Here is a 25,524-nt window from a genome sequence, read left to right as displayed (position 1 = left end):
GAGATGCAGGAGAATCGATGTTTCAAGCATAAGCCCTTCATATTCCTGGTGCTGCCTGACTGGCTGTGCTTTTCCAGCTCCACAGTCTTCGACTTTTGACTTTTAACTCTGTCCACCCCAGTCCAACACTGGCACCTCCAGGCTCCAGATCACCAGATCACCACCTCTGTGCCATTCTCCCTACCGATTCATGTCATTAGTCTTTAGAAACCAGCCACAAAGGTATTGCATTAAGTGAGTTGCACGCCTCGCCTGCTCCAACATCCACGCCTGTGCAGTACCATCTCCGAACAGGTTGATTCGGGTAAATGCCATACCCACAACCTCTGTTGTTGCTGGAATAACCCTGAGACATGGAATAGCATAAAATAAGTAGGAGCCCATCTCAGTTGGCTGCCTTGAGGCTGTCCAGTGATTGAGCTGCCTTACACAGACACACACACATGCCTTTGCTTCCTCCTTCTCTCCCAGTCCCTCTGACCCTGTGGCCTGTCCCCTGTTGCTGCTGCCCTCTCGCTCCTCCTGACAACACGCTCCTCCCACCACCATCCAGTCCCGACCCGACCCGGAGGCTCCGGCTGCGGCTGCTCCTGCTCCTTTTCCCGACCGCGGTACGAGCGCCGCCGTTTCGCGGGAAGCCGCTTGCCCGGCCTGAAGGCCACTGCAGGCGGCAGCTGCAGTAGGTTTGGGTCCAGGCTGAGTCCGAGGCCTAGCGGAGGAAGGGGAGCCGCCTTGGCCGGGCCGAGGTTGGCATACTCCCCCCCCCGCCGGCCCCTCAGACTGCCCGCTTCCTCCACGGCCGCCGGGGAGAGTGTCTGACATGCTCCCGGTACAGCTGGAGGCCGTTCAGCCCGTCAGACTTGTCGCTCTCTCTTCACCTGCTCCCCTCAATGGCAAAAATCCACCAGTTGTCAGTCTATTCTATGTTTCTACCTCAGATTTAAAATTAGCAGTTAGCCAGGGCATTGTTTACAGGAGAGGGTTCCAGCTTTACCTGCTGAAGTGTTTGCTAATTTTCACTCCTGAATGGTCTTATTTTTCAGCTATGGCTCCATCCTGGACTCTAATGTGTAGAAATAGTTTCCCTCTGCCTTTGCTATCTTGAAAATTATTGATCAATATTTAAAAGGGACCTGAGGGGCAAGTTTTTCACACAGGGGGTGGTGCATGTATGGAACCAGGAAGTGGCAGAGGTGAGTACAGTTACAGCACTTAGACAGGTACATGGATGGGAAAGGTTAAGAGGGATAGGGGCCAAACACAGGCAAATGGGACTTGTTCTGTTTACGATATCTGGTGGGCACGGACGAGTTGGGAAAGGGTCTGTTTCCGTGCTGTATGACTCTAAATATATTCCTCTCCCAGTTTGTCAGTTCTCTTAATTTAACTCTTGAAGTCTAGGAGTCATTCTACACTGTACATCCTTCTAGGTGAATGCATCATTCTGCAATGCATAGAATTCGTTACAGCTATTCCAGGTGAAGTGTCACCAAGTCTTTGTGCAGATGATGTCAACTTTTACTCCCTTGTGTTCCAGACCTCTCTACATAAACACCATCACCCTTTATATATACTTACATGACCTAGCTAGCAGAATGTCTGAGTTCTTTGGATTTCCATTGCTTATAGATTTTTGCCTCTGAAAGAGTACCACCTTCAGACCCTTTAAGCCCAAAGAAGATGACTGCACACTTGCAAGCATTGAAATTTATTTGCCACATTCAGAACCTATAATACCTCTGTGTAGTTTTGTCTGTCTGCACAGGTTATAACACAATCTATCTTTGTGTTGATACATTGAAATGGGCTACAGAACAAGAGCCAAAAATGTGGTTAGGCTGGTTAGCTCTTCCAGCCACACAGACATGATAAGTTTAGTAAATCGTTATACTCCTATGATTAGGATATCATGGTCTGTCCCTGTCTCCTCCTGTCATTGGATTTAGTGAGTTGCCCCTTATCCTTTCTATCTCTGGATTATCTTAAGCTGTCCGTCCATCTTCCTGTTGCTTGGTTCTGCTGATGTATTTTTTTTTGTCTCCAGTGCATTAGGCATTCATGGCTTATGCCACTGTCCTCCTGAGCTGTGCAATGCAGTGCCGCAGAGCTCTGTGTAAACGGTGGCTGCATCTCTCTGGCAGAAAATCAATGGCATCTTCAGCCCATCTCCACATCTCATCCATTCTCAGCAAGCCACAACTGAGGAAGAGACAGTTCCACTGGACCACTGGTTACAGGAGCAGAGATGTGGAGTTCACACATGTCCGATACAATGTCCAACGGTTAGGATTTGCTGCTGTCACAACAGAAGATATAGCATTCTTTAATGGACTTCTGCCTGGCTCTGTGGTGACTGATCCCGATATTCTGGAAGCGAGCAATGTAGACTGGCTGCGGACAATGCGAGGTACAGCTGCATTTGTATTGGTTGTGTTCAGGCAAGAGTGTGAAGGAACGGGATCATCCCAGAATTTGTCCCCTGGGTGGATTCTCTGACTTATACTCAAGCAGGGAGCTGTCCTAATCTTTTCTTGTGCACTAACTACAACTTCTACCTGATTTTTCACATGGAGGAATTTAACCAAATGTTTAATTAATAGGTTACATCTGGACAGGAACAGGACCAACATCCTTGTGGGTACGTTTGCTGATGCTATTGCAATAGATTTAAACTAGATTGGCAAGGGATTGGGAGTCTGACAAGTAGTTGAGAGGGGACAGAGCTGAGATGGAATTTGCAGCTAAAATGCAAATCAGTGAGACTGGAAGGCAGAGACGAGATAAGAAAGAGGCTGCTCTTTGTGACGCCCAGGAGTACGTGTGCTAACGTCAATATCTCTCATAAACATTTTGAAGCAAAGAGCAGGAAATACCTAAAAATGAAAAAAATGCTAATGGAAGCTATTATGTAAGAAAAATAGTGATTTACAAATTAAGATTTTCATTTTAATTTTTAATAGTTGACAAAAATCAGCAATGAGCAGACACAGTTGAATTATTTGTGTCAGTGAACATGGCATGTATTTTAATGCAAAGAGCCTGAGGGATATGTCAGATGAGTTGAGGGTATGTATGGGAACGATACCATAACGATGACTGAAAATTAGCTAAAAGATGGACAGAATTGGCAATTCAGTAGGGTATTCAGACAAACTAGAGAAGGAGATAGAAGCAGAAGGACTCGCAGTATTGATCAAGGATTCAATTATAGCACAGAGGAGAGACGAGATTTATGGAAGAGTCATCAAAATAAGACTATATGGGGAGAAATAAAGAAACACAAAAGCTGTAAACATGCTATTAGATTTGCTATAGGTCCGTAAACAGTCAAGGAGAGTTGGCAGATCAAATATGCAAGCAAATTTCAGAAAAGTGAAAGAATAATAAGACAGTAATAGTCAGGGATTTTAACTATCTACATATTAATTAGGATAGTTTTAGTATGCAAAGTATAGATGGATCAAAATTCTTAACTTACCTCCAGGGGATGTTTTTTTTGCCCAGCAAAAGAGAGGGAAGTTCTGGACTTAATATTTTGAAGTGAGTCCAATCAAGTGAAAGGGGAATCAGTCGGGAGGGAAGCATTTTAGTTTTAGTGACTGTAACACAGTTAGATTTGGGATAGCTATGAAAAAAAACTGAAGATGAGCTGGGAAGGAAATGCTAATTAAACTAAGACTGGGGAATTCTGGATGTCAAAGGACATAAAGATTAGTATTTAAGAAAGAAAAAGAAGTTTAAGGCAGATACCCAGGGATCAATGCAGCAGAGCTGTTGGAGGAGTACACAAAATGCAGGGTGGATCTCAAGAAGAAAACTCGCAAAGCTGAGGGTGTATGAGAAGTAAAGGTAGAATAAAGGTGAACCTAAAGAGATATTTTAAATATACAAAGACAAGAGAATATCTAAGAAAAGAGTAGGCCCCATTAGGATCCATATAAGTAATATGTGTGTGAATTCAGAAGATGTTGGTAGTCCTCAATGAATACATGTATTGGTGCTATGGCGTAGGTATAAAATGGAGGATGGTGAAATATCCTCCATTTGAAATTAACAGAGACAGAGAGAGAGAGAGAGATACTAAGTATTAAAGGGTTTAGAAGCCTTAAACCTGGATAAATCTGCATGCCGAGATGAGATAATACAGACTGTTAAGGGAGGAGAGAGCATGGGCTTGGTCATAATTTGAAAGCCTCTCTGCCAGAGGGTGAGTTGCTAGAGGACTGGAGAACTGCTAATGTTATTCCATTATTTAAAAAAGGGAAGAAGGTACAAGGCAGGAAATTCCAGGCTAGTCCATCTAACCTCCTTGTTGGGGAAGTAATTCGAAAGAAATCTAAAGGACAGTACGTATCTGCACTTGGAAAAATGGATTAATCAGAAATAGTTAGTGTGGATTTGTTAAGGGAAGGTCATGTTTGACAAATGCGATAACTTTTTTCAGGACGTAACCAGGAGTGTTAATGAGGCTAATGCATTTATTGTGGTCTATATGGACTTCAACAAAGCTTTTGATGAGGTTCTTCATGGAGGACAGGTCAAGAACGTAAGAGCTCATTTGATCTGAGTGGCAGGAAGCAGAAGGTGATGGTACAGGGATGTTTATACGAATGGAAGTCTGTTTCCACTGAGGTTCTGCAGAGTTAAGTGCTGGGACCTTTACTGTTTATAATGTGCATTAATTATTTGAACTTAATTGTATGGGATATGATTAAGAAGTTTGTGGATGACACAAAAATTGATAGTCGTAAACTTAAGGAGGATACCAAAGAGCTTGTCAGTTGGACAGATAGTGGCAAATGGAATTCAACCCAGAAAGGTGAGAGTTAATACACTTGAAGAGATAACAGGCAAGGGATTAAACTATGAATGGTTGTGCCCTGTAAAGTACCAACAATCTGAGGTGCCGTGGTGTATATATTTGAAGATAGTAGGAGGAAATAAATAAAATAGTTAGGAAGGCATATGGGATTTATTAGCTGAGGCATAGAATACTTACATTACAGTGGTGCTGGAAAAGCACAGCAGGTCAGGCAGCATCCGAGGAGCAGGAAAATCGACGTTTCGGGCAAAAGCCCTTCGTCAGGAATGAAGGCAGGGAGCCTCCAGGGTGGAGAGAGAAATGGTTAGGGGGTGCGGCTGGGGAGAAGGTAGCAAAGAGTACAATAGGTGGATGGGGGTGAGGTGGGGATGAAGGTGGCCTATCACCTTCATCCCCACTCCCATCCACCTATTGTACTCTTAGGGATGCAGACATGGCTTGGCTGGTGGTGAGAAGGGCTCTGCCTGTGAGATCCTTTATGCACGCCCGGACTCTCAGCCGCACCGCACGCTGCCATCGAAGCGGCTGCGGGGGGGACGAGACTGTCACACACCTCCTTCTGGAATGTGCCTACGCAGAAGAAGTCTGGAGATGAATGCAGTGGTGTTTGTCGAGGTTCGTCCCGAGCAGCGCCGTGACGCGGGACTCCGTGCTCTATGGCCTGTTCCCTGGGACGCACACCGAGACGAACATCAACTGTGCCTGGAGGATCATCAGCTCGGTGAAGGACGCTCTCTGGGCGGTCCGAAACCTGTTGATCTTCCAGCTGAAGCAGTTGACTCCGACTGAGTGCTGCAGACTGGCACATTCCAAGGTCCAGACTACGTGTTGAGGGCAGCTGCCGCCAAGGCGCAGTGGGGAAAGACCACCGTGTAACATCTGCCTCCCTAAAGAAGAACAGGGGGCCCGCGCAGTCATTTGGGCTCTGCTGATGCCTCAGCTAAAAATGTAATTGTACAGACCTGTAAATAGGAATGATTACTCTGTTTTCCTGTAAATGTAAATGGAATGTTTACATATGTATGGCATGTCCAACTGTACAGACCATTAAAGTATTTTATGAATAAAGTATATTTTTGAAATTAAAAAAAAGGAGGGGGATTGTACAGCTGAAGGCCCTGACCCTGATGAAGAAATTAGGGAAAGAGTGAATGAGAAGAATAACTGATGCCAAGGCAGCAGTACTAACTCTCAAAATCAACTGGGAGGCATAATTTTGCAATGGGTGAAAAGCCTGGTAACTAAAACATTTGAGTACTTTGGTCAGAATTTTACCAGCATGGTGTAGGTCCTGATTCCAATTGTGAGAATGGCAGGAGCGTGGCCAGTAGTGGCCAATAGGTAAATGACGATTGGTACCACTGCCCCATTTAGGGATGCAGTGGCATACTTGCACTGTCACTGGACGAGAAATCTAAAACCCCAGGGTAATGCTTCTGGAACATGGGGTTGAATCCCACCGTGGCAGATGGTGATATTTGAATTTGATAAAAGTCTAAAAAAAGCAAACTGGCCTCATGGCAACTGCCATTGTCAATTGTTATAAATATCCATCTGGTTAAACAGTGTCCTTTAGGGGAAGGAAATTAGGATGTTGCCTGGGACCTCATGGATGATTCATATTTTGCACAGCACCAGGAGTGAGATACAATCTGGAAACATTAACGTTATCTCAGATGATTATTTCTTTCTATTCAGCAGCTCTGATACTGGATCATAACTGTAGATGTAATTATCCAGCAAGATTGAGACAGTCTACAGGAGCAGACAAGGCTGGCTATTGCTAACTGGTATTCGAAGCTTTTAGTTTACAATATGAATGTCACTGAAAATGCTGGTAATGGTTATTTATTACATGATTACACTAATTTAATTATTCATTGATCAGTAACTCAGTTAAATTCTTTTTGAATTGCAGGGCGCAGCCAGCTGTTACTGCGACCTCGGACAACGGAAGAGGTTTCTCAGATTCTTAGGTAAATGCACTTTCAGTCATCGCTTCACCGAATGTTATTGTTGGTTACAAACTGAATTCTAGAAGCACAAGGGGGCCAGGACTAGCCTCAAGTCTATCATAGCAAAACAGTGTATGACTTACAGGTATGCCTGAGGCCCTGTGTGAATTGCAGACTGTCGGGAGAAAACAGAGCAAGGGTGAAATACATTCTTTGGGACCCTGTGTGTGAAAGTCTTGAGTATCAAAGTGTGATTGGGGTTACCACGTAGTGTGATTGACTGTTGATAAATGCTAATAACTCTTAGTACTTTCTAATGAATAGTTATAATAATTTGCAGGGTTATGGGGAAAAGCTGGGACAAACATACATTTTCTTGCTGAGAGCTGCTATAGACATGACAGGCCAAATCACCACCTTCTGTGCCATAATCATTTTAATTGCATAAAGTGGTATTGTAATTATTGATAACCTTGGGCATGTGGTTGATACTGGTACTCGCTGTGGGAATGGCATTAACGTTCATAGTGGGATTCACTTTGTTAATGATTAAGATGATCAGATATGTTTGACTATGACAGTATACTATTTCCTTTGGTCAGATACTGTAACAGTCGGAACCTGGCTGTGAATCCTCAGGGTGGCAACACTGGATTGGTGGGAGGGAGTGTGCCAGTATTCGATGAGATAATTATTTCAACCATTCAAATGGACAACATAATCAGTTTCAACAGTAACTCTGGTAAGAATAATTTTCATTGCTGACAATTGTAAATTGTAACCTTCAACCCTTGGCCAAACACAAGATTAACTGCTATTATTCCAAGAATGTTAAATCCTGTGAGTGATTCCAACTAATTATTCACACTGCAACACTCCCTTCCCCAAATACAGAAATATTCCCCTTGTCACAGACAAGTTAATGGCAGGATTCACTGTCCAGGTCCAGATTGACTGTTCTGTCTCAAAAACAATAGGTTGATGTGGAATTGGCTGCCCTCACCTGTGCTCAGAATCTGCAGGACAGAGACAGAGGGAGGGATTGCAAATGAGTGTCTGTTGAGTCAGAAGGAATCAGGCATAGTTGTGTTGACCTCCAATCCTGTGCCTGCAGCCCAGATTTGTGTGATATAGGACCACGTGGGTGAGACTCAGAAAGGAGTCTGGTCCCTGCGGAACTGTACCTCAATGACAGGAGAGCAGAAAATATAGGATAAGATGCCATAAAATAGGGATGATATTCAAACTCTTTTGTCTCTGTGCTTTCAGGAGTGCTTACCTGTGAAGCTGGCTGCATTTTGGAAAACTTGAACAATTACCTTGAGGAACAAGATTTCATCATGCCCCTTGACCTGGGGTCGAAAGGGAGCTGCCACATTGGTGGGAATGTGTCAACCAATGCTGGTGGACTGAGACTGCTGAGATATGGCTCCCTGCGTGGGACAGTACTGGGACTGGAAGTGGTAAGAAATTGTGATATTTCATTGACAGTGATGGGATACAATCCAATAGTTTTATAAACTACTGTGAATCCCTTGCTGCTGAAACATACACTTCCAGATCCATCTCTGTCTCTACCGTCTCATTCTTCTAAGTCTGGGTACTGTTCACTAAACCTGAAGGTCATAGAAATGAGGGAAACTATTGACCTGCTTAGAAAATTGTCTGAGCAGCAGAATTCAGAGAGTAGGGGTAATGGATAGGATGTGACTAATGGTGCCAGTCCCTCAAATAAGTGCCTATTTATAAGTGACTTAGATAATGGCATAAAGAACCACATGTTCAATAAAAACCGAAAGAACTGCAGATGCTGTAAATCAGAAACAAAAACAGAAGTTGCTGGAAAAGCTCAGTGAGTCTGGCAACAGCTGTGAAAGGAAATCGCAGTTAACGTTTCGGGTCCGGTGACCCTTCCTCATATTCAAGCTTGCTGAAGACAGAAAGATAGATGACATTGTAAACAGTGGAGATAAAAGCATTACATTACAAAGAGAAACTAATTAATGAATTAAGTCGAAAAAAATCTATGGTAAATGGATTTCGGTGTAAGGAAGTGTGAGATCATTCACATTAAACCTAGAGATATGGCTCAGAGTAGTTTCTAAATGGTGAAACACTAGGAACGGTGGAGATCCTGAAAGACTTAGGAGTCTAAGTAAAATGTTGCGGGTAAGCGCAGAAAATAAAGTTGAGTGAAATGCATGTAGAGGACTCGAATACAGACAGGTAGAAGTCATTCTTCAGTTTTGCAGGGGCCTATTGAGGCAACACTTGGCATCACTGAGAGCAGTTCAGGGCATCACACCTTAGGGGCTAGGGGGGAATATGGTAACTATATTCCAAGGGTTAAATTATGACGAGATCTTGCGAAAACTACGATTGTGTTCCTTGGAGGTTAGAAAGTGAAGGGGTCATTCGATTAAGGTTTTCAAATATTAAGGGGAACCAGGAGGGTAAATAGAGAGAAGCTATTTATTTTAGGCTACGACTGGGGGCAGAGTCTAAATGTTAAAACCAAGAGTGAGGAGTGTGTTTAGGAAACATTTGTACTTGATGGTACAAGATTAAAACTCTCTTTGACACAGGACAGTTAGTTAGGTCAATCTTAAGCTAATAGATTTTTGTTAATCAAAGATATCATTGGATATAATGTGTATAAGCAGAGTTTGCTCACAGATTAGCCATGATCTTACTGAATTGCAGAGCGGGCTTGAGGAGTGAAGTGACTCCTTCTGTTAATTTATTCCTGTTATTGTCCAGACTGTTCAGGATCAGAGGCAATGCTGGCATTCTCTAGCACCAGTGTGAGATTTCTTGTGAAATCAGGAATCAAAGTATTTTACAGTACAGAAGGAGGCTGTTCGACCCATTGTGTCCTTACCATCTCCCAAAGACTTACTCAACTGGTCTCATGCTCCAAACCTGTCCCCGTTACCTTTACATTCATCATTGTCAAATCTGTGAGTGCTCTACCTCTTTCAGTTTCTCACTGTTCCCACAGCAGGAACAATAAGGCTTTTTTTTTGTCATTACTGATTTCGAGCTACGACTCAATCTGTGGTGGATCTGTTGGCCCCTCTGTGTTCTTATTGCTCAGTGAATGTCATTTCAATTATTCTCATACATCATTCACTCGTACTCTGTTCTTGCTTGTAGGTACTTGCAGATGGAGCCATCTTGAACTGTCTATCATCCCTTCGCAAAGACAATACAGGTTACGACCTCAAGCAGCTTTTCATAGGAGCTGAGGGGACACTTGGAATCATCACTGCTGTGTCTATTCTATGTCCAAGAAAATCACCTGCTGTCAATGTAGCACTACTAGGTAAAGACAGTATTTATACATATGTTTGGAAGTGTAATAACTGCAGTGAAATCCATATGTGCACCCTTCAGACCCAGCTGATATCGCTGAGTAAGGAGTTCCCAGTGAGGATCTTGTATGTGTTGGTGCTGCTGTCTTTGTAAAATGCTCACATTGCACTGTTCTGAAATATTAAAAGCTGAGTGATTGGTGATCCTCCTGTAATCAGTAATACCTTTTCTGAGGCCATCGAAATTTAAAACCACCTCCCCACGCCACAGCAACTCCAGAAGTCGTACACACACCAGAACTCCCAGTGTGGAATCTACATTGGCAAGATTCTGATGAAGCAAGGACTGGAAATGAGCAGGAGAGCTAACCACATACAGTCATATTATAGCCAGATGATTAGCTACGCACAGTTGATTCAGCCAGTTGTGTGGTGGGAGCAGACAGGAAATCTTCAACCTTACTGTTACCTCATGGGATCAGTGCCACTTGAGCTCAATGCAACAGTTCAGCCTTCTTCCCATGGGTTTCCAGCATCTGCAGTCATTGTTTTTACCTCTCTTCTTCCCATGGGTCCAATCTTAGAAGCTGACTATCCCAAATTCACCCGGAAGGTGACCTCTTCTGATATTCAGTCCCTTAACTAGTGGTGAATCTGAAGTGACGCGTTTCTCATTTGGTGATGATATAATTGCAAAGATACAATTTACTCCGGTGACCATGGGTTTTAATGTGTATCCATGACGCACATATATTTAGAACTAGGCTCGTGCCACTTCCCATCAGGAGACATGATCTGGGAAAAAAGCATTCAGCCTATCGAGTCTGCACCGACCTACCAAAGAGGATCCCACTCAAACCCACCCCCTACCCTATCCCCATAGCCCTGCATTTGCCATGGCCAATCTACCTAACCTGTGCATCTTTGGACAGTGGGAGGAAGCCCAGCAGGCATAGGGAGAATGTGCAGACTCAACACAGACAGTCACCCAAGGCTGGAATTGAACCCGGGTCCTTGGCACTGTGAGGCAGCAGTGCTAACCACTGTGCCATCCAAAGTCTTGTTTCCCTTGCTGGCTGATTTCACTAGGTTGTGTCCCCAGACTCTCAGTTAGCTTAGCACTAGTGAGGTGACAAGTGGTATATGACCCACTCTGACAATTTGACTCATTCCAACTATTTAATTTCCCCATTGTGTAGGACCTGCTACATCATTCTTAGCTCATTGTTGTGTGTCCATATTGGACAAACACATTGGCTTTGGATGTATTGGGAATCAAAAAAAAATTCCCTTGTTTTAACAAATGATACGTACCTCTGTCTGATTACCTTCCAAGCCCTGTATAATATTTACGCAATAATGTATCTCAGTCAGAATGACCTCAATGTACAGAATATCTGTGCAGTAATGTATAATAGTCATGTGGTATGCTAACCCTGTAAAGTGTACATGCTTTATCCTTTAAAATATACCTGGTGTTATATTTCTTTATAGTGTTTGCTTTATAACATAAAACGAACCAAGGTAGCTCACAGAAAAATTATGATATTAAGGCACATGGCCAAGAGTATAAAGAGTACCTCAAAAAAGAAAGAGAGGTCTAGGTGCAGAGTGATTTATGGAGTGAATTCTAGAGCTTGGGTACTGGGTAGCTGATTGCACATGGGCCACTGGTGGAACAATTAAAATTGGGAAAGCTTAGGGGGCCAGAATTAAATGAGGGCAGATATCTCTGTGCATTGTGGGTAGCCGAAGATTATAATGATAGGGAGGGGCAAGTCAATTGTTAGAATTTTAAAATCAAGTCTTAACCTGGAGCATTTGTAAGGTCAGAGAGCACAGCTAACCGGGTTGGCCACAAGTAAGGACATGGTAGCAGAAGTTTGAATGACCTCAAGTTTATGACTGATGGAATGTGGGACACTCGCCAAGAATGCATTACAATAGCAAGGATTGGGCTAAAATGTAGAGGTGAGGGTTTTATCTGCAGATGAGCCTAGGAAGGGACAGAGTCAGGTGCTGTTAAGGATGTTAAAATAGCATTCTTGTGATTGTGCTGATATGGAGTCATGATTGCATCTCAGGGTCAAATGTGACACTAAGTCTGTTTCAGCCTCAGGGAGTTGTTGAGAGAGAATGCAGTCAGTGGCTAGAGAATAATCAGGTTGTCTTCCCAATACTTAGTTGGGAGAATAATTGCTCTTCCAGTACTGAATGTCGGACAATAGTCTGCTAACTTAATGGCAGTGGAGGAGATATTGCTGAGGTAGAGCTATTATCAGCAGAGTATTTTGATCTTGTACAATATACACAATATTGATCTGTTTTGTCTCTTAAGGTTGTGACAGTTTTGAGAAGATCTTGGATATATTCAAGGAATCCAAAAGCATGTTGGGTGAAATTCTCTCTGCGTTTGAGTTCTTGGATTACAGTTGTAGAGAGGTTGTCTGCGAGCACCTTAAACTGCGAAACCCACTGCAAGGTAAAAGGAGAATTAGAAAATAAAATGAGATCACAGTTGGTTCTGTCCTAGGTTTCCTTGGATCTATGGCAGCAGATGCCATAAATGGTGGAGACCTCTTACTACTGTGGGAGTTAACTCAAAGATGAATGGGAGTAGGCATTCAGCTCCTTAGGCCTGTTGCACCATTCGATCAGACTATGAGTGATCACATATCCACATAACTACTTAAACAGTTGGCAGGAGTTAATGACCTGAACTGAATGTTGTTTCTCTCGCACAAGTACTTCAACTCTGAGACAAATATTTGATGAAACAATTTCTCAAGAAGAGTCACGAGACCTGAAACATTAACTCTGCTTTCTCTCCACAGATGCTACCAAAACTGCATTTTTCCAGCAATTTTCTATTTTTGTTCAGTGAAACAAGGTCTGATACAGCTGGCTGATTGTTTTATTTCACAGCTAAGTGGATGTGAAGAGTGGTAATTAACATCACATTTGTTTAATTCACTTGACTGTAACCTCTTTGCTCATAGTTCTGAGACAACAGCAATGTCTCATACACGGTTTTGCCATATAGATTGGATGTTTCTAAAAAAATGTTAATAGGATGTCGGCATCACTGTTTATTATCTGTCCTAAATGCCCTAGTTATGGTGAGCTGCTTTCTTCTGAACTGCTGCAGTCCGTGAGGCTAAGTGCTGTAGGAAGGGAGTACCAGGATTTTTAACAAAATAACAGTGAGGGAACGGCAGTATTTTTCCAAGTCAGGATGGTATGTGGCTTGGAAGGGAATTGCAGGTGGCAGTGTTTCCATGTATCTACTGCCCTCAGGAAAGGTTTGAGAGATGCTGTCAAAGGAGCCTGGACAAGTCAGTGCACTGTATTTTGTAGCATGTACAAACTACCTCCGTGGTACAGGTAGACGATCCTTTATCCGAAATGCTTGGGACCAGCTGTTTTTCGGAATTTGGAATTTTTCGGTTTTCAGAATAAATGACAGTTTAATGGTGACATTTTAAAATTTCTTACTGGAGGAGCAGATTTCTAAGAAAGAACAGGCCAGTCGGTGCTTCGCATCTGAATGACACGCATTGAGTAGGTTTGACTCGGCTTAACTGTTTGCACGCCAAACAACCTTGTTAATGAGAAAAAAGTTCACAAAAACCTTCGGATTTCGGAGCTTTTTGGTTTTTGGATGTCAGATAAATGATCTTCTACCTGTACATCAGTGGTGGAGAGAGTCAATTTTGAACATGACAGAGGTGGGTTACATTATCTTGGATAGTCTCAAGCTTTTTGATTGTTGTTGGAGCTACATTTCATACCGGCTATGGAGGATATTCCACCACACTCTTGACTTGTGCTTTGTAGATGGTGGGCAGGCTTTGGGGAATCGGGAGGTAAGTTACTCGCTTCAGTGGTAACTGTCAGGATGTCGATGGTCAAGGATTCTGTGATGGTAATGCATTGTGTGACAAGGGTCAGTCGGTAGATTTTGTCTTGTTGGAGGTAGCCACTGCCTTCTGAGATGCAACACATAGGAATACAAAGGCCAAATGCAGGCACGTGGGACTAGTTTAATTTGGGAAACTTTATCAGCATGAATGAGTTGGACCAAAGGATCTGTTTCCATGCTGTGTGATTCTGTGATTCCACACTATGACTCAAATATTAAGCACATTGCTGTTGTTCTGGAGTCACGTGTAGACAGACTGGGGAAGGATGGCAGATTCCTTTCCCTAAAGGATATTAGAAACAAGTGATAGTTTCATGGTCACTATTTCTGAGACTAGCTTTTTATTCCAGAACTACTGACTTTAAATATTTAAAATCTATCCCCATATCCACAGCTGTTATGGTGGATTTTGAATTTGTTTGTCAATGGAATATGAATTAAGGTCTCTGGATTACTATCTGGGGAATGTTTGTCCTTTATAGTCAGAGATGACCATGATGTTGACTGGAATTAACCGAGTTAGACTTCAGGTATAATATGATAGAAGGTGGCTAATTTAACCAATTTGAGCAATTTGTGTAGCACTATTTTGTTCATACTACCTTATGTCACAAGTCCAGTAACATACCACCGTTATCACTAAGCTCTCATTTCCTTGCAAAAGGAATTCATCTTAAACCGATTGTTGACAATCACAATTTTATTGTCTTGAGGATGAATGGAGTTATAAGAGGATGTTACTCTGTAACAGTAAAACAGTGACAGAAGATGGTGATATTAAATGCCCTTTTATTAATTCTCAGGAATGTGGGCATCATGTGATGTGGGAAATACATACTGGACCATGTGTAGAAAATATACAACTGAGCAACTCGCTGCTTCTCTGTTGCGCTTCCTAACTTTGATACATAAATGTATTGTGTGCTTGTCTCGTGTGCATGGGGAGTGCACTCTATAATAATGTTGTACAATATACAAATCAACAAGGACCTCCTCTTTCCTAATGGATGTGTAATCATTCCTGACAGTCAGTCGTGAAAATACAATTTAAATTTAAAGTCTAATTATGTTTGCAGCTGGAGTTGATTATTGCTCAAATTCCACATTAAATTGCACTGAGTGTCAGGTGTTTCTAGTCTGTGTAGATGGGGTAGAGTTATAACCTTTATCACTTTCTCTGGTCAGATTTACCTTATTTATTTTCTTTCTCTTTATTTATATCTCTCATTTGCAAATTCTCCCCCTCTATATCTTTTTTTCTGTTTCCTCAAGCTTTCCTTGATAAGCTTCTCTCTTTCCCATCATCTTCCTTTTTTTTTACTTTTGTCAATCCGTCTCTTTTTACTCCTCCTCCTATTTGGTACTGTTGCTGCCATTAACGACGGATTCTCTTACTCACCTTTCTCCAGAAACACCGTTTTACATCTTGATAGAAACATCAGGCTCCAATGATGATCATGATCAAGAGAAACTCAGTCATTTCCTGGAGAAAGTCATGACCTCTGGTCTCGTAGCTGATGGAACTGTGGCTACTGAGGAAAATAAGATCAAGGTAGAGTACATTTAATCCAGATTTCAGCTCTGATGGAAACTAAGTTTGAGAATACAATAGAGGAGACAGGAAAGGGTTAGTAAATCAGCAGCACAATCTGGCTGACTTGATTGTTGATTATTAGATTTCTGCCCATTTATTGCTGTTTTGTTGTTTGTTAGCGTAAAATCTTTAATTATTATGTGTTGTGATATGATTCATAAACCACAACATCTTGAAGTAACATGTCGGTTTCTAAGTACAGGGTAAAAACTAATTACAACACTGTTCTGCAGTTCTGAGTAAGAAAATATCGAAACATGCTGTCTTTGGGTGAATTAACAGACAAGACAGTGATTCAGAGGTGATTCAGTTGCAAAAAGGACAAAGCACAGGGTGGGGAAGGAAGAAGGCGATAAGGAATTCCCAGCAAGTGCGGGATGATGGGCAGTAGTCCCAGGAGATGTTTGGTCTGCAGGAGAGTGTGGAAATGGTAGGATCCCAGGCAATTATAGAATTGTGAGGAGGGTGGTGGTGGTGAATGATGGGGGTGAAATATTTATGCTGCAGAAAGACAGCTAGGATTGGTTCCCAGATGCATTTCCAAATCCGCAAACCTTGTTCTCCAGTTAAGCAGTCATAGAGTCATACAGCATGAAACAGACCCGTTGGTCCATGCTGACCATAATCTCAAACTAAACTAATCCCACCTGCCTGCACTAGGCCCATGTCCCTCTAAACATTTCTTATTCATGTACTTATCTAAATGTCTTTTAAACTGAAGTTTTTGCTGTCTATATGAAACAGGAATGATGCATGTTTCTGCTTCCACAGTTGGGACCCATGCCTAACTGATTAAATTCTGCCTTTAGTGTCTATATTGCTCCTGTCTTTAATCAAGGAGACGTATGTGTATCTGTAACAAACCCTTCACCATTCCATTGACTGAAAAACAGTGAGGAGAGTACACAGGGATGGTAGCGTTTTGTGACAGATGGTGCCTCTGTAAATGAGAGGATACTTTTATTTATAATGCGAAGACCACAAACAGGTGGAGGTCACCTTCTCACAAATGTGGGACAGCCAAAACAGTTCTTAATGAGGTGAGATCTTTTTTCACCATGAGACTGCCTGACCATTATTGTAGGTCTGACCTTTCACTAATCTATGTGTATACTGAACCGAACAAACGCAAACTCTTCTTCAGAGTCATATTGAATTTAAATGTTAACTCTGATTCTCTCTCCACAGATGATGCCAGATGTGCTGAGTTTCTCCAACTTTCTCTGTGTTTAGATTTCCAGCATCAGCAGTATTTTTGCTTTTCTTTGTATATATAACCTGTTCTTTTCCTCTGAACTGTAACTTGCTAGAGCAACTAAACCTGCCTTGTGTGGGGTGTGCATGCATTAATCAATAACTGAAGGTTCAGTTTAATGATTCTCTCAGTGATGTGCATTTCATAGAAAGAGGCCTTTTGACTCACTGTCTCCGTGGGGGCAGTGTAAAGTATATGGTGGAGAAAGCATTCATCATATAGCTAAACCGTAAAAAGGAAACACGATGTCTGAATCCGTCAGTCATAGTTGCTAGGAGGATTCACAAGGATGTATTTGTGTGCTAGAGGTTCTGTGTATTCTAATATGTCAATTGTTTCTTTTCTGAAGGTACTGTGGGCTCTGCGGGAACGCATCACCGAAGCACTGGTCCATGATGGCTTTGTATACAAATATGACATCTCATTGCCGCTGGAGAGATTCTATGAGATTGTCATTGACATGAGGAACAGACTGGGGGTGAGGGCCAAACGTGTCGTTGGCTATGGGCACCTTGGTGAGATTTACTGATGTGCTGCCTTTTTGGGTAGACAGTAAGAATTCCTCTCAGATAGGTTCCTATTTACTTTTGTTTGTATTTCTGTTATTATGCAAGATTTCAGTACTCCTATATTCAAATCCTCTTGCAATGAAAGCTAATATTCTATTAGCTTTCCCAATAGCTTCTTAGTCTCCACTGACTATTGACAAGGATACCCAAGTCCCTTTCCACCGTCTCACCACTTAAGAAATATTCTGTACATCCTTGTTCTTCCAACCAAAGTAAATAACTTTACATTTTTCCACATCATATTCCATTTCACATGTTCTTGTCTAATCACTAAGCCTATCCAAATCCTTTTGAAAGTATTTTACATCTTCCACACATGAGATGTTCCTGTTTTGCTTTGTATCATCCATATAATCCGAGCCAGTACATTACCTTTTATACCATGTGCTTTAAACTTTGTAGTCAACCTTCTGTGGGAAACCTTATCAAAAGCTTTCTGAAAATCTGAATATACTAAACCATTGAGTCCCATTTGTCAGTTTTGTTAGATGTTACGAGTCACTGGTGTGGCCTGGAAATCAAGCCTCACAATTCACACAAGTCGTCACAAGAGGTGAAGATTTTGAAAAATATGTAGAATTCACAATTTACCTGATTTCCAGACCCAGGTTGATAGAACGAAAAGACTGGGTTTCCATACATAACAAAAATTACTGTTACAAGTAATTCGACTCTAGCGATGAGTAAATAGTTATGAATAATATAACTCTACTCATTAAAACTCCAATGCATAAGACCATAGATTTAAGCAGAATTAGGCCATTTGGCCTATAGAGCTTGATCCACTACTCAATCATGCTTGATATGTTTCTTGAACCCATTCCTCTGCCTTCTCCCCATAACCTTTAATCCTCTGACTTATCAGGAACCTATTTATCTGTGTCTTAAATACACTCAATAAGTTGGAGTCCACAATGTGGCAATGAGTTCCTCAGATTCACTATCCTCTGGCTGAAGACATTCCTCCTCATCTCAGTTCTAAAGAGTCATTCCTTCAGTCTGAGATTGTTCCCTTGGGTCCCAGTCTGACCTACTAGTGGAAACACCTTCTCCATGTTCACTCAATTCAGGCCACTCAGTATTCTGTAAGTTTCAATGATATCCCCCCTCATCCTTCTAAATTCTATCGAGAACAGACCCAGAATCTTCACTGTTCCTCATAAGACAAACCCTTCATCCCCAAGATCATTCTTGTAACTCCTCTGGATCTTCCTCCAATGCCAACAGATCCTTAGATAAGGAGTCCAAAACTGCTCACAATATTCCAAATGCAGCCTGAACAGAGTCTTATACCTACCCTTCACAAAACCTTGTCCCTAATCAACTTATTCCTTTCTAGATGGTTATAAATCCTATCTCTTATAACCTTTTCCAACACTTTACCCATTACCAAAGTAAAGCTCACAGGTCTATAATTACCAGGGTTGTCTCTATTCCCCTTCTTGAACAAGGGAACAATATTTGCTATCCTCCAGTCTTCTGACACTATTCCTATAGACAATGACAACATAAAGATCAAAGCCAAAGGCTCTACAATCTCCTCCCTGACTTCCCAGAGAATCCTAGGATAAATCCCACCCAGCCCAAGGAACTTATCTATTTTTACACTTTTCAGAATTGCTAACACTTCCTTGTGAACCTCAATCCTGTCTATTAGCCTGTATCTCCATATTCTCCTCAACAACATTGTCCTTTTACAGTGCGAATACTGACGAAAAATATTTATTTAGCACTTCCCCTATCTCCTTGGACTCCACAAACAACTTCCCACTATTATCCTTGATTGGCCTTAATCTTTCTCTATTCTTTTAGATATCTAAAAGACCTCTTGCAACCTTCCTTTATATTACAAGCTGGCTTATCCACATATTTCATCTTCTCCCCGTTATTGCTTTTTTTAGTCATCCAGTGCTGGTCTTTAAATGCCTCCCAATCCTCTGGTTTCCCATTGATCTTCACCACATTGTATCCTTTCTCTTTTGTTTTTGTGCTAACCCTCATTTCCCTTGTCAGCCATGGTTGTCTCATCCTCCCCTTTAGTATGTTTGTTCTTCCTTGGCATTAATTTCTGCTGCACCTCCTGAATTATCCCCAGAAACATCTACCATTGCTGCTCCATCCTCTTCCTCTTCCAATTGTCTCTGGCCAGCTCCTCTCTCATGTCTTTGTAGTTATCTTTACTCAACTGTAATACCTTACATCTGATTCCAGCTTCTCCCTCTCAAACTGCAGGGTGAATTCTATCATATTATGGCTACTACCCCCTCGGGGTTCCTTCACCTTAAGCCTCCTCATCAAGTCTGCCTCATTAGATATCACCAAATCCAGAATTGCCTTCTGCCCCAGTGGACTCTACCACAAGCTGCTCCAGAAAACCATCTGGGAGACTTTCCAAAATTCTTTTTCTTGTTATCTACTACCAATCTGATTTTCCCAGGCTACTTCCATGTTGAAGTCCTCCGTGATTATTGTAATCGTGCCTTTCTTTCATGTCTTTTCTATTTCCTGATTTATTTTCTGCTCCGTATCCTGACCACTACTAGAAGGCCTGTACATAACTCTCATCAGGGTATTCTCTCCTTTGCAGTTCTTCAACTCTACCCGCACAGATTCTATGCCTTCCAACCCTAGATTACTTATTGCTGTTGATTTAATTTCATTTCTTACTAACAAGGCAACACTTCCATCTGCCTTTTTTAATGATGGGATGTGTATCCCTTGGATATTGAGTTACCAGCCCTGATCCCCTTGCAGCCACATCTTTGTGATACCCACGACATTGTACTTGCCAATTTCAATCAGCGCTACAAGCTCAATACCTTGTTACTATACTGCACTCATTTAAGAACAATACCCCCAATCCTGCACTGACTGGCCCCCTTCCCATAGTTGTTCCCTTACCCACTGTGCCTGAAATTAGATTCCTGGCACTTGCCATACTTCCTGTGCTATTACTTGTTCTGGAATAACCTCTCCTAAGCCGCCCTCCTCTTTAACTTTTTCCAACTCCTTATGAACTTCCATTACATAGACACAGTCCTTTTAACTTTTTTTTTCACACCCTGTCTCTGTCCCGCCACTACCTGCTGTCCAACCTCTTTTTAAACTTGCCGTGTCCTGACTTGAAGCTGTGTTCAGAATGAAGTCGATCTCTGCTCTCTGCACACTTCTTTAAACTTGTCTCTTCTGTCAGAACTGTGTTTAGAATGAAGCCACTCCACACTTTTTTAAAACTTGCTGCCTCCCTGGCACTATTTAGAGGAGTATATTTAGAATCATACAGCACGGAAACAGACCCTTCGGTCCAACTTGTCCATACTGACCAGATATCCTAAACAGAACCAGTCCCATCGGCCTGCATTTGGCCCATATCTCTCTTAACCCTTCCCATCCATGTACCTGTCCAAACGTCTTTTAAATGATTGTACCTGCTTCTACTACTTCCTCGTTCCATACATGTACCAGCCTCTGTGGAAAAAGTTGTCTCTCAGGTCCCTTTTAATTACTGATCAAGAGTTTTCAAGACAGTAAATATTCAGAATAATGTTATGAACAGCTAGTCAACTTTCTCTTCTCCAATCTATGTAACTGAAATCCCTTGGAAATATTCTCATAATTAATTTTCAGCACCCCCTCCAAACTCTTCACATCCTTCCTCATGTTTGGTGTCTAGAGTTGGACACCATATGCCAACTGAATTCAAACCAGTGTTTTATAAAATATTCACTGTTTTTGTCCAGGATGCTATTTGTCTTTTTAAGCAGTTTCTTACACATGCCCTGTCACCCTCACCAATTTGTGCACAAGTACCTCAGGTCCCTCTGTTACTGCATCCCTCTAGAATTATATCTTTTAGTTAATATTGCCTCTCTTTGTCCTTCCTACCAGACTGCATGACTTTGCATTTCCCTATGTTAGATTTCATCTGCTTGGGTTCACTCCGTGTACTAACCCTGTTTATGTCCTATTGCAGTACATCACTACTATTCTCACAGTTCACAATGTTTTCAAATTTTGTATTATCTGTAAATATTGATACTGTGCCTGTGTACTTAAGTCTATATAATGTATGTAGATCGAAAAATCATGGTCTTAGTTGAAACTATTGTATGAAACCCACTGTATGTTGTCCTCCAGACTGAGAAACAACTGTTAACCACTCTGTTTCTTTTAGTCAGCCAACAATATATCCTCTTTTCACACAAGATTCAACTTTCTTGCTAAATGTTGCACTTATTCAAATACCTTTTGGAAATCCAGATACAACACATCAATCACATTGCTCATCTCAAAACTGAATCAAGTTGGTTAAACGTGATTTGCCTTAACAAGTCCATACTTGTCCAAATGACCTTTAAATTTGTCTGAATCAATCGCTTCTAAAAGTTTCCCCAATTATGAGGTTAAATAAACTGTTCTGTAATTGCTAAGTTTATCCTGACACCTTTTTTAAACAAATATGTAATACTTGCAAATTTCCAGTCTTCCTAAACAACCCTGTATCTAAGAAGATTAGATGATTATGGACAGTAATTCCACAATTTCTACCTTTACGTCCCTCAGTATCCTTGTTCTGGTGACATTAGCTTTCTTTATCCATTTCAATTACATTATGTTTCACTATGAATTTGGCTGCATCCTTCTTGGTGAAGAGAAAATACAAATTGTGTGAAGGACAGAATTGGAGTTGGGTTATAAAGTCACAGATTCCCTACAGTGTGGAAACAGGCCCTTCGGCCCAACAAGTCTACACCGACCCTCTGAAGAGTATCCCACCCAAACCCATTTCCCAATACTGTAGAGCCATAGAGATGTACAGCATGGGAACAGACCCTTCGGTCCAACTTGTCCATGCCGACCAGATATCCCAACCTAATCTAGTCCCATTTGCCAGCACTTGGCCCATATTCCTCTAAACCTTTCCTATTCAAATACCCATCCAGATGCCTTTTAAATGCTGTAATTGTACTAGCCTCCACCACATCCTCTGGCAGCTCATGCCATACACGTACAACCTTCTGCGTGAAAAAGTTGCTCCTTAGGTCTCTTTTATATCTTGCCCCTCTCACCCTAAACCTATGCCCTCTAGTTCTGGACTGTCCCATCCCAGGGAAAAGACTTTGTCTATTTATCCTATCCATGCCCCTCATGATTTTATAAACCTCCATAAGGTCACCCCTCAGCCTCTGACGCTCCAGGGAAAACAGCCCCAGCCTAATCAGCCTCTCTCTATAGCTCAAATCCTCCAATCCTGGCAACATTCTTGTAAATCTTTTCTGAACCCTTTCAAGTTTCACAACATCCTCCGATAGGAAGGAGACCAGAATTGCACGCAACATTCCAAAAGTGGCCTAACCAATGTCCTGTACAGCTGCAACATGACCTCCCAACTCCTGTACTCAATACTCTGACCAATAAAGGAAAGCATACCAAACACCTTCTTTACTATCCTATCTACCTGTGACTCCACTTTCAAGGAGCTATGAACCTGTACTGCAAGGTCGTTTTTTTCAGCAACACTCCCTAGGACCTTACCATTAAGTGTATAAGTCCTGCTAAGATTTGCTTTTCCAAAATGCAGCACCTCGCATTTATCTAAATGAAACTCAATCTGTCACTTCTCGGCCCATTGGCCCATCTGATCAAGATCCCGTTGTAATCTGAGGTAACCCTCTTTGCTGTCCACTACACCTCCAATTTTGGTGTCATCTGCAAACTTACTAACTATATCTCCTATGTTCACATCCAAATCATTTATATAAATGACTTATACACTTCCAGTTGTTTATTTATAGAGCCAATCTTACATATTGTATACTTTCACTCAGCAACACCTCCACCAATTTGCTCCTTTAAATTATTTTTAATCAACCTGTTCGGGAATGTATGGGACATCTCTGGGGCAGATGAGACTTGAACTTAGATCTCTGGCTTAGAGGTAGCGATACTACCACTGTGCTCCAAGACCTCCTAGTCTCCTTGTGTGTTTCTTGGGCCAACCTATTTGACATGTTATGATACCTCTATGGCCATCACAGCTTGTGATGGGACTTGAAGCCAGACCTTCTAGCTTGGAGATAGGAACTTTTCATTCTGCCATATCACCCCCTGATTTGTAATTTAAATATTTTGAGTCAGCCTGTTCAGAGACATAATGGCACATCTCTGAAGCAAGTGGGAATTGAACCGAACCCTCCTGATCTAGAGGTAGAGATACTACCACTATGCCACAAGAATCTTTGCCAGAGCACAGACAAGAACCTCATTAATGCCCATCGCCTGAATATATAATTAAACAAGTAAGCGATACATAATTAGCAACATCACTAATTAAAGGCGAGGAATGGGCTGCCAGTATTTAAAGGTCTTTTTTTAACTTCCTCTAGGCGATGGAAACTTACATTTGAACATTGTGTCTCCCGCATTTGACCAGCAGTTGCTGGACTCCATTGAACCCTATCTGTATGAATGGATCGCACAACATTGTGGCAGTATCAGTGCTGAGCATGGACTTGGCTTCAAAAAGAAGAACTGCATCTACTTCAGTAAGTCCAGGGCAGCAGTGCACATGATGCAGCAGATGAAAGCGATTCTGGATCCAAAAGGAATTTTAAATCCCTATAAAACCCTCCCAGCCTTCACTCAGTGAACTCACTTATGAGAACATAGATTTTATTGGAAGACCTGGCTGCAAGATTTTGATTTTTGCTAATTTTGTGCTCATCATGATGGAGACAATTGTGGCTGAGGAAGAATTAACACAGTATCAAGCCCAATTCCAAGTTGCACATCTGTTTGAAGAAAAATAGAACGTGTATCTATCTCGCACTTTCAGGGAGAGCTGAAACACTTCATAGTCAATTAATTTCTGTTTAATTGTTGTCATTACACAAACCTGGAAACCAGTTCCATGTTCATCAAGTTCATCATGTACATCATGTATAGCAGTGTGATCATGACCAGATAATCTGTTTCAGCTTTTTATTGAACATTGGCCAATATTCTAGGGAGACATCTATTCCTATTCTTCAGAATTTACACTCGCCTCAAGAATAGATGGGACTTCGGTGACAATGCACTGGAAGCAGGTTTCTGGATTGAGACTTGAACCCATAACCTTGCAATCTGAGGTAAGGCACGGTGAGGCAAGGCTGACAACTAGCTACCCAGCCCACCCCTTTTAAAGCCACCAGCTTCTTAGAGGTGACCAGGCACTGTGACATGTTTTGCCAATGGGCCCATGTCCACTACAAACTGATTGAGTCTGCATAAAGTTCATACAGAATTCTTATAGTCAAAAGACTGGGCAACCTCAGTCCAGGACTCTGAGCGAGTTTCAGAGGAGAGTGTTGATTCTTTACACCACTGTGCAGACCATTGGGAAATACTGAGTGATGAGCTGATATTCCCTGCCCAGCTCTGTGTGGAATTATATTGTGTTATCAAGCAAGAAAGGAGGGAGGAGGATTGGACAGAAGTAAAGCCTGGTTTTATGTGGCTTCTGCTTGTTGTTGTGTTATATGTGAATTAGCAGAGTTAAAAAGAGACACTGAACACTGGAATCTAAAACTGAAGTTCAAACAAGTGTCCCAGCTGAAGTATTGTAACTCTCCAGTCTTTCCAGGCCTATGCTGTTCTTCCAGCAGTATCTTATTTTATGGGTGATCATCACTGCTTTTGGTTTTGAGTAACTCTGTGGATCGGTAAGGGATAGATGATCAAAATACATCTAAACCCAGACAGAGAAGAGCCATAATTTTGAGAAGCATCTTAACAGGGCTGAGATTGTTGGGGGAAATTGGGCACCCAGGAGTTCAAATCAATGCCATAAATCTTGGTCAGTACACTGGGTTTGAAAAAAGTTGAGGCAGTGGCAGAGACTGAGAGAGAAATAACCCCTGCACGTCAATTGGTCAGATTGTGGAGCACATGCCCCTCTCTAAGTTAAATACAAATCCTTCAAGTGGTCTGTTGTAAACATGGACATTAATTTTGGAACAATACACAGAGACTGATTGTATCAATTGACTTTAATCATATTTCATGTTCTATATGTTTTACTTATTGTGCAATAAAGCATCTTACCAAAATAA

General features: G+C 41.8%; 1 protein-coding gene across 2 annotated transcripts; it reads left to right on the top strand.

The window, feature by feature from the left end:
* The first annotated feature begins 339 nt into the window (after positions 1-339).
* On the top strand, positions 340-25,524 carry d2hgdh (D-2-hydroxyglutarate dehydrogenase). Of its 2 annotated transcripts, none has more exons than XM_043701717.1 (10): positions 340-611; positions 2,045-2,407; positions 6,741-6,798; positions 7,380-7,519; positions 8,047-8,240; positions 9,934-10,102; positions 12,430-12,573; positions 15,423-15,565; positions 17,212-17,377; positions 23,818-25,524. In XM_043701717.1, exons 2-10 carry the CDS (start codon positions 2,059-2,061, stop codon positions 24,078-24,080), a joined length of 1,626 nt encoding a protein of 541 aa, XP_043557652.1. In that variant the 5' UTR covers positions 340-611; positions 2,045-2,058; the 3' UTR covers positions 24,081-25,524. The 2 variants fall into 2 exon arrangements, with proteins under 2 accessions (XP_043557652.1, XP_043557654.1); XM_043701719.1 differs by lacking the exon at positions 340-611 and adding an exon at positions 1,074-1,193.

This window comes from Chiloscyllium plagiosum, chromosome 13, assembly GCF_004010195.1.
Source record: "Chiloscyllium plagiosum isolate BGI_BamShark_2017 chromosome 13, ASM401019v2, whole genome shotgun sequence".
NCBI classification, from domain to species: domain Eukaryota; kingdom Metazoa; phylum Chordata; class Chondrichthyes; order Orectolobiformes; family Hemiscylliidae; genus Chiloscyllium; species Chiloscyllium plagiosum.
The sequence above is the reverse complement of the archived record's forward strand: the minus strand, read 5'-3'. Positions and strand labels throughout refer to the sequence as shown.